The sequence below is a fragment of the Nerophis lumbriciformis genome, linkage group LG12, assembly GCF_033978685.3.
Source record: "Nerophis lumbriciformis linkage group LG12, RoL_Nlum_v2.1, whole genome shotgun sequence".
Classification (NCBI taxonomy): Eukaryota; Metazoa; Chordata; class Actinopteri; order Syngnathiformes; family Syngnathidae; genus Nerophis; species Nerophis lumbriciformis.
Genome location: NC_084559.2, coordinates 5437441 through 5450700, shown reverse-complemented (window position 1 = coordinate 5450700; position 13260 = coordinate 5437441). Strand labels below are relative to the sequence as shown.

General features: G+C 39.5%; 1 protein-coding gene across 1 annotated transcript in view; it reads left to right on the top strand.

Moving 5' to 3' along the window:
- Positions 1–13047, top strand: part of LOC133623038 (cytotoxic granule associated RNA binding protein TIA1-like) — a 28808-nt gene extending 15761 nt beyond the window's left edge. Inside the window, exons 7-12 of the mRNA XM_061985954.2 lie at positions 369–477; positions 563–658; positions 819–903; positions 4070–4208; positions 6875–7026; positions 11862–13047. Of these exons, the coding sequence (XP_061841938.1) occupies positions 369–477; positions 563–658; positions 819–903; positions 4070–4208; positions 6875–7026; positions 11862–12000 (720 nt within the window). The 3' untranslated portion in view covers positions 12001–13047. The remainder of the gene's footprint in view (positions 1–368; positions 478–562; positions 659–818; positions 904–4069; positions 4209–6874; positions 7027–11861) is intronic.
- Positions 13048–13260: the final 213 nt, after the last annotated feature.

The window sequence follows — 13260 nt, the reverse complement described above, 5'->3', positions numbered from 1 at the left end:
TTGTTGGAACGGAACACTCCGGTCTGCGTGTTGAAGATGCTGTATGTCACTCGCTAAAAATAACATTTTCCCAAAACAAAACAAATATAAGAACACCGGCTAGCATATGTTGTAATAAGTGGTTTAATTATAGATTGCGATAATGCATCAGCAAGCATTATCACGATTTAATCAAAATCTCTATCATAGGCTAAATTTATCCCGTTTCTATTGCATATTCATAGGGTTTATCCCTAATATATATTTGCAATCAAGTCTGCTGCAAATGTACATTTTGAGGTTGTCAACCTTACATTAAAGCAATTTGCATTTTGCACTTCAAGTATCGAAATAGAAATTAAGTTTTATTTGTATTTTGTTTATTGCAGGAAGCAGAAAACGCCATTCAACAGATGGGCGGGCAATGGTTAGGAGGGAGACAGATCCGAACTAACTGGGCCACGAGAAAGCCTCCCGCGCCAAAAACCACATATGAAAGTGTGTGCTCATAAATGATGGCAAGTTTTCCTGTTCACATTAGAAGTTGGATATATGTATGAAGATGTCTGTCTCCTCCGGCTAGGTAACTCCAAGCACCTATCTTTTGATGACGTAGTGAGCCAGTCAAGCCCCAGTAATTGCACTGTGTATTGTGGTGGTGTCAGCACAGGACTGACAGGTGAGAATGTGTCCAGCAATATTAGGAAATATTCATAAGCCGTTTTTCACATGACTGCACAGAAAAGACCAGAGGGGCTACATGGTAGTCTTCAATAACTAGTTTACTTGGGAAAATTTAAATAATTAGATCATTTTCCTCTTCTGTCTTTGGTTTGCAGAACAACTAATGAGACAGACCTTCTCCCCTTTTGGGCAAATTTTGGAAATCAGAGTTTTCCCCGATAAAGGTTATTCATTTGTAAGGTAAGTAGAGGATATTATTGCGCAATCTTACTCTGCAGCAAGCATTTTTCATCAGACACATGAAACGTTCCTAAATTATGACATTTTACTACTGTAATTTCCAGCTATAGAGCGCACCCGTTTATAAGGCCAGGGATATCCCAGATGCGCTCTGTTTAGCGGAACTCCGCTGTTTTTCTAGCCAAAGTGCACATTTTTTTCGATTGTCAAATAAAACGGCTAAAACAATGCGTAATGATCTAGTCCAGGGGTCGGCAACCTTCAGCATACAAAGAGCCAATGGAGCCCATTTCCCCCCAAATAAAACCCACCTAGAGCCGCGAACTCTGTTAGATTCCTAAAATGACGATAACGCCACTTATAGTTTCTTTACACTTGTGCTATAGGACTTATGAAAATAAACACGTATTTGATGTATTTCTGGGTATAACGAAGCAAATCATCAAATTATTTTGAACATTAGAAAAAAATACACTGTTCCTTCCCTTATTAATGAATAAAAAAATAAAAATCAACTCATTCCAATGTTCTGAAGGCATACGACTGCGGAATATTCATTTGACGAAAAATTTAAAACAACTACCTAGTCATCAATAAAAACAGCAAATTAATAAAAATATAAATAAAATGTTTCTCTTTTTTGATCCGTCCATTGCTAGGGGTTGACCGCTAAAAACAATACAATTGCATGGCAGCCAGAGATGTCGGATAAGGGCTGTGACATACATTTCCATCGACAATATATTAAAATGTGTTTTATTTTCATATGACAAGATCCCAGAACTCTCCAAAATAGCAACTGTTAAATTAAAATACCGTATTTTTGGGAGTATAAGCCGCACCAGAGTATAAGTCGCACCGGCCGAAAATGCATAATTAAGAAGGAAAAAAACATATATAAGTCGCACTGGAGTATAAGTCGCATTATTTGGGGAAATTTATTTGATAAGTCGCATTCCCGGGCCAAACTATGAAAACAAACTGCGACTTATAGTCCGAAAAATACGGTAAAATAAATAAAATGAAATATAATAAATCAAGTAACAATTATTTGTTGACATTCGGTTTCAAAGCCAAAGGGAGCCACGGCGGAGGCATGAAAGAGCCGCATGCGGCTCCAGAGCCGCGGGTTGCAGACCCCTGATCTAGTCAGATTGCTTCAGTGGTGTAGCGGCTGCAGCTAATGGCTTTGACTGGGGGTCGGTATTTCCGGGGCAAAGACGGGGAAGTGACGCGTTTAGTGGGGTGAGGGTTTGTGTGGCTTTTGCAGGGAAAGGGGAGTTGTTGTACCAGTGTGTGGCTTTTGTCAAATAATTTGTTTGAGTCCCCATTCTAGGAACATTACAGTATGTTTTGGTGTTTGTCGGTTGCTTCCGTTGACATTTGGGAATGCTCAGAAGTGAAATAGTGTGGGAGGAAGGAACATAAAGTCAGCGGCTTCGCTGCGTTTTTGCTAACTAACGTGTCCTTAACGTCTTCGCATGTTTAGGTACTTGTGTGTTTAATGTGTTAATAGTGTAGGGGTGCATGTCTGATGCAAGGGCTGTTTAACACCTTTCTTATGTCACGACTGGAGACCGATGAGCGTTGTCAGCAGGTTTATTGACATTCAAAAGGGTGAAACTAAAAAGACAAACAATACAGTCAATACATATGTTATGCAAATGTATTCATATATATGCTGTAATGCTACCTTACAAGGCATAAGAAGGTAAACAAAAGTGAATTTGTACTACGACGCCATCTTAGATGACATCGCAAATTATCGCTAATGAGCATGACAAAGATCTCATTATACATCATAAATTTAGCTTGAAATATTTTAGACAAGAACCAAGTTTCAAAGTTCAATTTATGATACATACCGGCGATGCAACCTTAAACAGAAGATATATGCAGTATTTCTTGGAAAAGAACGACCATAAAGTACGTGCTGGCACCGTAGATTTCTCTGCTTGGCTTATGCAACTTCCGGTCAGTAAAGTTGGATTCGAAGTACACACTTCTCAAAGATGTAGTAACTGCCCTGACCACATGATGGCGACAAATACACATGTAATGTTTAATTAAATAACAAGCAATAAACACAACACACTTCAACAAGAGTTTACAACTTTTAGTTGTAACAGAACAGTAGGATTGGTAAATATTGTGTCGTGATTTAGTTTTAAAATAACATACATGTTTCGTAATTGCTTGCTCTGACGAGCTAACAATTTTTTCAAAATGTCGTGGTACGGTGTCTCGGATAAATAATTTTTGGGACTTTCATGCACGTTGGCGGTTGTGGATTTGTATTCCTTGCGGCTGTCGTTTCCTTGAACAATGAGTACAGCCGGCGCTCCTGCAGCTGCTTCAAGGACGAAGTCTACCTGGCGCAGGGCGATTGCGTTCAGTGGATCGTGAGCATCTTGTCATGTCTCCTCCAAGATGCGGCTGACTTTATAACGCGCTAAATGGCTGATTAAATATTCTTGTGAGTGGTTTGATTTAATGTGAACTATTTAGTTGGTCCACCGTGACCAGTTTGGCAAACATTGATCTGATGTGATCAGGGTAAATTTATTGGCGGCATGTGAAGCTTTGTGAAACCAGGAATAATCCATAAATTAGCCCCAGAGTTTAAAGTGTGGGGAAAAAGTAGCAGCTTATAAACCAGACATTACAATAGTTATTTGCTAAAACTACATTAAAATATTAAAACTAAAACATCTCTTCAATTAGTGTTATTTTTGACAACAGTTTTAGATTTATTTTTAGTCAGTCTTTTGACGAAAACATTTAGTCATCTAAAATGATTTTAGTGGATAAAATTCTCAATATTTTAGTCAACTAAGATTACAGTAAATTTTGTCGACTAAAACCAAGTATAAAGGATAACCCATCTTTGAAGTTGTCTTGAAACCACTTTTATTATTATTGCCGAGCATCTCAAAAAGAGCTACACTCCATGAATATATCTAAGTAAATTTCACACTACCTTTACTGTTATTTCATCTGAAATTAAGCTTTTTTTTCCAAATGTTGAATAGTGTATGACTAAAATGGTCATATGATTAAACACATTAGATTTATTCTAAATTGTGTATAACTACATTTGGCGTCTTATCCACTGTCCCGTTTAAATACAGCAACCAGTGTTACAGCTTTTTCTTGTTTTGTCTAGGTTTAGCTCCCACGATTCAGCAGCCCATGCCATTGTGTCTGTGAATGGAACTTCATTAGAGGGCCATATAGTCAAGTGCTACTGGGGTAAAGAGAACCCAGACATGATGAACCCGGTGCAGCAGATGCCTGTGCCTCAGGTAATAACTCTGTAAATATCTGGACCTAAATACTACAGTATATGGAATATATCCTGCTCAGATGCATTCGATCTACATTGTTTGTCTGCTGTAGAGGTATTTGGTGACATCATCTAATTTTGTAACTGAGCTACTGTGTGGAACAATTTCCCTTGTGGATCAATAAAGTTTGTCTCAGTCTAAGTCCGCAGACTGCTACTTTAAAGGGGAACATTATCACAATTTCAGAAGGGTTAAAACCATTAAAAATCAGTTCCCAGTGGCTTATTTTATTTTTCGAAGTTTTTTTCAAAATGTTACCCATCACGCAATATCCCTAAAAAAAGCTTTGATTTTAACCATCGTTATATACACCCGTCCATTTTCCTGTGACGTCACATAGTGATGCCAATACAAACAAACATGGCGGATGGACAGCAAGGTATAGCGACATTAGCTCGGATTCAGACTCGGATTTAAGCGGCTCAAGCGAAATTGAAGAAAAAAATGAAGCTATTGAGCCATATCGGTTTGAACCGTATGCAAGCGAAACCGACGAAAACGACACGACAGCCAGCGACACGGGAGAAAGCGAGGACGAATTCGGCGATCGCCTTCTAACCAACGATTGGTATGTGTTTGTTTTTAAGTGTTGTAATGTTTTTAAGCTAAATTATTGGTAAACACAGTTTATGTATAATAATTTACGTAAAACCGCGAGTAATGAATAAAGTTTTCATCAATTAATATATTCTGTAGACATACCCTCATCCGCTCTCTTTTCCTGAAAGCTGATCTGTCCAGTTTTGGAGTTGATGTCAGCAGGCCAGGGAAGCTAGGGTCGATATTCTTCTCTTGATCATCTTCGGTGGCATAAGGGACGGTAGAAGCGGTGTGAGCCAAGACATCCAGGGGGTTTAGCTCGCTCGTCTGCGGGAACAAACCGCCATTGCTTGCCGTGTTACCGAGGACCTTTGTCCCTGAATTGCTCACACACTCCGGCAGATTTCTGGCGGCAGATTTCTTTGACTTTATCGTTGGAAATGCATCTGCTTTGAGTGTCGCAGGATATCCACACATTCTTGCCATCTCTGTCGTAGCATAGCTTTCGTCGGTAAAGTGTGCGGAACAAACGACTGACCATTTCGTCGGCTTTCACCACATCCTCGTATTTTGAACAACATTCGTCCAATTTCTTGCCACTTTCGCATCTTTGGGCCACTGGTGCAACTTGAATCCGTCCTTGTTCATGTTGTTACACCCGACAACACACCGACGAGGCATGATGTCTCCAAGGTACGGAAAACAGTCGAAAAAACGGAAAATAACAGAGCTGATTTGACTCGGTGTTTGTAATGTGTTTGAGAAAATGGCGGATTGCTTCCCGATGTGACGTCACCAGTGTTGGGTTAGTTACTGAAAACCAGTAACTAGTTACAGTTACTAGTTACTTTATTTCAAAAGTAACTCAGTTACTAACTCAGTTACTTACACCAAAAAGTAATGCGTTACTGTGAAAAGTAACTATTTAGTTACTTCTTTTTTCCCCCTTTTTTTAAGGCTCCCATAAATGCCCTTTTAGCCTTCATTTCAGTACTGTTATTGCACTGGAGAATAATACAATGTGTTGATCAACTTGACATGCATTTGCATCACTGAACTCAAAAAGCAATGTGGTCTACATACAACACACAAAGACAAAGATATGTTTCAAAGGGCCAATTTATTTCAGGCCAGAACAAATTGACAAAACTATTTTAAATAGCTGCAACATAATGGCACTTTAACTTTAACTTTAAGTAGATAGGATCTTTGATCCAAGACACAACTTACATTTAACTAAAATGTTATTTTCTTTGTGCTCGACAAAAGAAAAGTATTGAGAATGTCTCCATGTTAAAAAACTCGACTTCTGGCTTCGCCATGATGTCTTGTTAGTTGTTATGAGAGTAGCGTATGTTTTTGTGTGTGTGGCCCTTTAAGATATGACAGCATGTGAGGTGAGTGACGTCAGTGAGTGAGTGGGCGAGAGAGGTGAGCGAGCGGCGACAGTGAGTGCGTGCAGGTGCTCTAGCTTGGTGGATGGCTGCGTCCAATAAAGTCACAAAGTTGCAACAAACCGCCGGTCTCGTCATTCACCCTCAGCTGTAAAGACCCACTGCCGGGTAAAGTGAAGGTTGTTAGCCCCGAAGACGTACATAGGCCCTGGAGGAACGTCTTCCCTGCGCCCCTCAACTACGGTCTGGAACTTTGTAACGCGTTAGTCCCAACACTGGACGTCACGTTGTGACGTCATCGCTCCGAGAGCGAATAATAGAAAGGCGTTTAATTCGCCAAAATTCACCCATTTAGAGTTCGGAAATCGGTTAAAAAATATATGGTCTTTTTTCTGCAACATCAAGGTATATATTGACGCTTACATAGGTCTGGTGATAATGTTCCCCTTTAAGCTTCAATCTTATTGTTTTTTTCCCCATTTTTGTAATCTAGCATCATTTTAGCAAACTAAACTAGGAACAACTACCGGTACTCAACTATTAGGGAAGAAAGGCCTCAAGGCTCTTTTGAACTTTACTAAATTTTTTAAACATGTAGTGTTGGTTTCAACTTCTCGATGTAAAGCTATCACCGCTGAATGTGCCACTTCCAGCCATTCTAAATCTACATTTTTCCTGTTTGTCCTACAGCAGAACAAGGTGAGCTTCCCGGCAGCTCAGCCCTACAACCAGTGGGGACAGTGGTACAGCAACGGGCCTCAGATTAGCCAGTATGTCCCAAACGGGTGGCAGGTTCCCACTTACGGTGTCTATGGTCAGGCCTGGAATCAGCAGGGCTTCAAGTAAGTAGTACGTCATTCAAAGGGCCTCCCTTCACCTCCTACTTTTACTCAAGCACCACCAAGATTGGGTCTTCACAAGCCAATTGTGGCCGTAGGAGGGGAGCTGTGACACCTCTCTCTTTCTGTCAAATCCACATCCACCCACTTTCCCATCAGCATCTTGCCTTTTCAACTTGTGGAGGAACTTTTTGTTTGTTGGATCATCCCTGATTCATTCACATCTGAATCAAGTGTTTATTTTTTTTATAGCGTTGTAATTCAGTTTTTGTCATTTGATTTGGAAGTTGGGATTTAAAAACATTTTTGGAAATGTGAACATTTGAGTTTCATTCACTGTCCATGTCCCGAGGCGGGTTAATGATTGCAATGAAGGTTCACTGCCTTTTAAGACTGTTCATATACACTGCTCCATACCAAGGGAACACCTAATCACATATGAGACCCTGTTGATTCAAGTTGATATTCTAGCAGTCCGGAGTGTCTGTGGATAAAAGGCATAATCCATCAAGGAAATCCAGTTGAGGCCAAAAACAACCATCGTATGGTGCAGCAGTATGTTAATGTATTCACCCCGGACTATGTCTCTGTGCCTGAACACTCTACCTTGGTTTTTGTTAGACGTTCTAAAAGGTCCTACCAAGTTCAAATCGAACAAAAAACTTAACAAGTTTCCTTTAAGAAATCCTTTTAATCCAACACATTTTATATAGAAGAGTCATAGTTTTACAGGCAAGAAACAACTTAAAATACTTTACAAATGATGATTGCAATTGATAAATTAACTTTTAACATCACTCTTATCTTTTATTGAAGACTCTTGTTGGTGAAGACAGTAAGGAGGGTAGAGGAGAGATACCTTTGTACTTTGTTCTTCATTTTAATAGTGTTTCTCACCTTATCAAAGTGCTGGCACTCTCAACTTTCTTTGGCCCCGTAGTGGCTTGTTTTGCAGTCGTATACAATAAAAACAAAGTACAGAGATTTAGTCATCAATGCGTGGGTTTCTTTGTTTGGGCACTCGATTTTGCGGAATGATACACTGGCAAACGGACTAGTTTGTTATATGTAATGTTTGACCGTGCAATAACCGAGACGCTTTACTCTTTGAATCATACGAAAAGTGGGACATTTTTAGTGTAATGACCAACATTTGCCATGTTAAGGTTGATGCGCTTTGCAAAATCACGTCAATTAGTTTTGCAAAACTCCACGTTTCCTTTTTGTCTAGACTTACAGCAGTGGTTCTTAACCTTGTTGGAGGTACCGAACCCCACCAGTTTTATATGCGCATTCACCCAACCCTTCTTTAGTGAAAAATAAAATGTCTTTTTTTTTCAAATTCAAGACAAAATTATATGTTTTTGGTAACACTTTAGTATGGGGAACATATTCTAAGTAACAAAGACTTAATTTAGAGTTATTTGGACACTAGGGGAACATATTCTAAGTAATAAAGACTTAATTTAGAGTTATTTGGTAAGGGTTAGAGGGTTAGGGTTATAATAAGGCCATGCCGAATAAGGCATTAATAAGTACTTAATAATGACTAGTTAAGAGCCAATATGTTACTAATTTGCATGTTAATAAGCAACTAATTAATGGTGAATATGTTCCCCATACTAAAGTGTTACCATGTTTTTTTTTACTGGTGCATAAAATGAACCGTGCATGAACATCACCTTGTTCAAACAACAAAACCAACACAGTGCATAAACTCACAACAAATTACACACCTGCAAATCAGTATCGTATAGGGAACCGTTTGTATTTACACGATGAGTCGGGTGTGTTTTGACCTCCGCCGAACCCCTGAAGCCGACTCACTGAACCCCCAGGGTTCGATCGAACCCAGGTTAAGAACCACTGACTTACAGTAAAGAACATCCTGTATAATGTCCTGGAGAGGATTTGTTGGAGTCAGGTTTGATTAACGTGATCTAGAAACTATGGATAGGATAGACTTTTATTTATCCCACAATGAGGAAATTACGTTGTTGCAGTGCAGGTTTTTACATACAGTGACAGAAGTCAAGTGTAATGTAAAAGGAAAAACTACTACATATTGCTCACTAATATGTATAGATGGAAGATAAAATACAACAAAAAAAACACTAACATCTACTATTGTGTCTTCTTTGCCAACCTGGTGCTACCTCATACTACCAGGGACACTGCAAAACCAAAGCATAACAATCCGAAACAAGCGATGCTACGTTCCTATCATGTGACAAATATTTTTTGTCGATCGTCCTGTCACCACAATAGACAATTTGCCATTTTCAGTTGCAACAGCTTTGTTACACAATTGGATTTACACAAATAGCTGGTGCAGCACAGACAAATATCCCTGCTTTTCAATTGTGACGATTAAGTGTTCCCTATAAACTTCATGTGGTCTTTTTTTTTTTTTCTGTGACTCATGTCATTGTTTTACCCACCCAATTGATTTGCTCTGACTTTCTTCTATCAATAATAAAAAGCACCTGGAAGTTTAAATTTGTACAGGAATGTCAGAAAGATGTTTAAAAAAAAAATGTATTCATATTCTTGCCAATGTACAGTGACGTTTTGTGCAGCCCCATCAATAAACCAACCGTTTGTTGTACACGGTCCAAGTTGTTGAGCATCCATACAAAATTGTGAGGTTGATTTGTGTAGTCGTTGGTTAAAGTTAGAGATGTCCGATAATGGCTTTTTTGCCGATATTCCGATATTGTCCAACGCAATCGATCCTGTCTCAGAGCCAGCCAATGAGGTGTCAAGTTTGAAGTCACGTGACACAGGTCTTTCATTACAAAAAGGCAGTTAACTGGGCTACCTTGGCATAATACAATATCATTAAAATTGGATATTTTTAACCTATAAAAATGATTCCAATGGTTATAATCTTTTGAGTGACATATGGGTATACTTGCCAACTCTCCCGAATTTTCCGGAAGACTCCCGAAATTCAGCGCCTCTCCCGAAAACCTCCCGGAACAAATATTCTCCCGAAAATCTCCCGATTTTCAGCCGGAGCTGGAAGCCACGCCCCCTCCAGCTCCATGCGGACCTGAGTGAGGACAGCCTTTTTTCATGACGGGAGGACAACAGGGTGACAAGAACTAAATCATCCAGACTAGAGATAAATTGTATTATTATGTTTATCTTACCTAAAAATAAATATATTTATTAATTAAAAAAAAAGAACTAAGTACATTTTTACTATATTTTGCTAAAAACATCAAAATTAATTGTATTTTTATTTGTATTTTTTCGTGACTCCTTATTACATCCAGCCATAGAATTATACATTCAAATAAACATATTTGAAATAATTGATTTTAAATTATCATAATAACTCATTTAAAATGACCATATTTAATTAAAATAATTGCTTGTGTATCAACAACTTTAGCGTTTTATTCATTACATTTTGAAACTCTCAGAAGCTAAGTTATGTTACATTCCTTAATATTTATTTATGCAAGTTTGAAGTATCTGTTATCTAAACAGTTTGTTTGCATATTTTCAGGATGTAGATATATATATATATATATATATATATATATATATATATATATATATGAAATACTTGACTTGGTGAATTCTAGCTGTCAATATACTCCTCCCCTCTTAACCACGCCCCCAACCACGCCCCGCCCCACCCCCGACCACGCCCCCACCCCCCACCTCCCGAAATCGGAGGTCTCAAGGTTGGCAAGTATGCATATGGGTTACTACTGGAGATGTCCGATAATGGCTTTTTTGCCGATATTCCGATATTGTCCAACTCTTAATTACCGATTCCGATATCAACCGATACCGATATAAACAGTCGTGGAATTAGCGCATTATTATCCCTAATTTTTTTGTGATGCCCCGCTGGATGCATTAAACAATGTAACAAGGTTTTCCAAAATAAATCAACTCAAGTTATGGGAAAAAAAATGCCAACTAATTAATGAAGTCACAAAGTGCATTATTTTATTTAACATGCCTCAAAACAGCAGCTTGGAATTTGGGACATGCGCTCCCTGAGAGAGCATGAGGAGGTTGAAATGGGCGGGGTTGGGGGGGGAAGGGGTTGAGGTGGTGGGGTAGGGGGTAGCGCACCGGAAGAGTTAGTGCTGCAAGGGGTTCTGGGTATTTGTTCTGTTGTGTTTATGTTGTGTTACGGTGCGGATGTTCTCCCGAAATGTGTTTGTCATTCTTGTTTGGTGTGGGTTCACAGTGTGGCGCATATTTGTAACGGTGCTAAAGTTGTTTATACGGCCACCCTCAGTGTGACCTGTATGGCTGTTGACCAAGTATGTTGCATTCACTTGTGTGTAAAAAGCTGTAGATATTATGTGACTGGGCCGGCACGCAAAGGCAGTGCCTTTAAGGTTTATTGGCGCTCTGTACTTCTCCCTACGTCCGTGTACACAGTGGCGTTTTAAAAAAAGTCTTACATTTTACTTTTTGAAACCGATACCAATGATTTTGAAACCGATATCGATAATTTCCGATGTTACATTTTAAAGCATTTATCAGCCGATAATATCGGCAGTCCGATGTTATCGGACATCTCTAGTTAAAGTGGATCATTGTGTAACGTCTGATGCTTGTTGGCAGTTTGGAGAGGGAGTACAAACAACCATTTTCTTATTTTATGTTTTTTTAATCACCACCACTTTCTATTTGTTTCTGCCTCTAATCCTCGTTTGCTTTTCTGTCCTCCATTCAAGCTTGTCCAGACTCTAGTAACTCTTAAGTGTCTTTGGTGCCCCCCCCTCACCTCATCTCTTCTAACCTGCTGGCATTTTGTCTTCTCTTGTCTTGTCTCTCTCTCTCTTTACCCTCCTTTTCCGCAGTCACTTACCGGCCAATGCTGGGTGGACTGGCATGAGCGCCATCAGTAACGGTGGGGTTATGGAGGCCGCACAGGGATTGAATGGGAGTATGTTGGCCAACCAGCCCGGTATGGGAGCCGCAGGATACCCCACACACTAATAAGGGGGATAGAAACAGAGATATGTCAACAGTCAGCCTTTTTGGGGGGGCATTAAGATGCCCTGCAGGGCTGCGTTATCACCACCTCCCCTTTTTGGCTGGACTAAGTCTTACTAGGATGTGGCTCTGAACGGGAAGGTTGACTTCTATTGGAGATGTAAATGGGACTTCTTTGAGGGTAACGCCAGCCAGGGAGGATTTTGAGCCACACGGGTTTTACACCCCCTGTGTTAGCCAAGACTGGCTGAGATCCAGGGCTCTTACTGTTTTTAAGTTAACTGCAAATGACTTTTTCCCCCCCAGGATTTTACAAATTGCTTCCACTTTGCGTTTTTTTTAAAAAAAAGTGAATTTTGCTAAGTTCTTTGAGGAATGAAAATGTCTATTGCAGGGATTGTTGCCACTGCCGTTTCTCTGTAAAGGCAGATCAATATTGCACAGGTTTCCCCTTTCTTCTTCTTGAGCAATCTACCAAAATATATTTTTTATTTTGGACAGCCTCAAGTCTCTTTTAGCCTCGTGTAAATAAGTCTTCAATCGAAAATGATGTAAGTAAAATACTACTGTTGACTGTGGGTGCTTGCTTTCATTTAGCTTGGCACAACTTTGCAGTGAACTCCCATAATGTGCGTAGCAGAACGGCACAGCCAAACGTGACAAAAGGATTCTTCCATGCAGGGACTCGGATAGCATTGCCATGCAGTGCAGGCTTCAAACGTTTTGACACAATCTTAATGTAAAGAAACATGTTGGACTCTTGTTTTTTCTATGGATGCCAGTATTTTATATCAAAAGTCAGAGGATCCTTCAACCTTTACACCTGCTCTGTTTGTCATAGAGAAGAGAGGCCTACATTGCTGTTGCCTTATGGAGCTGCTTTCTTTTAGCTAATAAAATACTTAGATTTTTTTTGTATTAGGCAGTGCCTGCAGTTTTCTTCAGACCCTTTTGTCTCGGAAGGAGTTAGCCCTGAGAACTGATGACTCTGCTACTGTATTCTGTGTTTTTCTTGCTTTTGTCCTATTAAAATGCGAATGCACACAGCTACACGTTTTTCCATTTATTCTCACATTAGTCTGACTTTGCTAAATATTTGCCAGAAGTATTTATTTTTCTGTATGGTTGTCACATAAAAAATAAGGTACACAATCCAGAATTGAATTCAAAGTCTCCTTACTAACCCACCAGGGCCTCCATGGAAATGCCCCCCTCTACCTCAAAGAACTACCGTATTTTTCGGAGTATAAGTCGCTCCGGAGT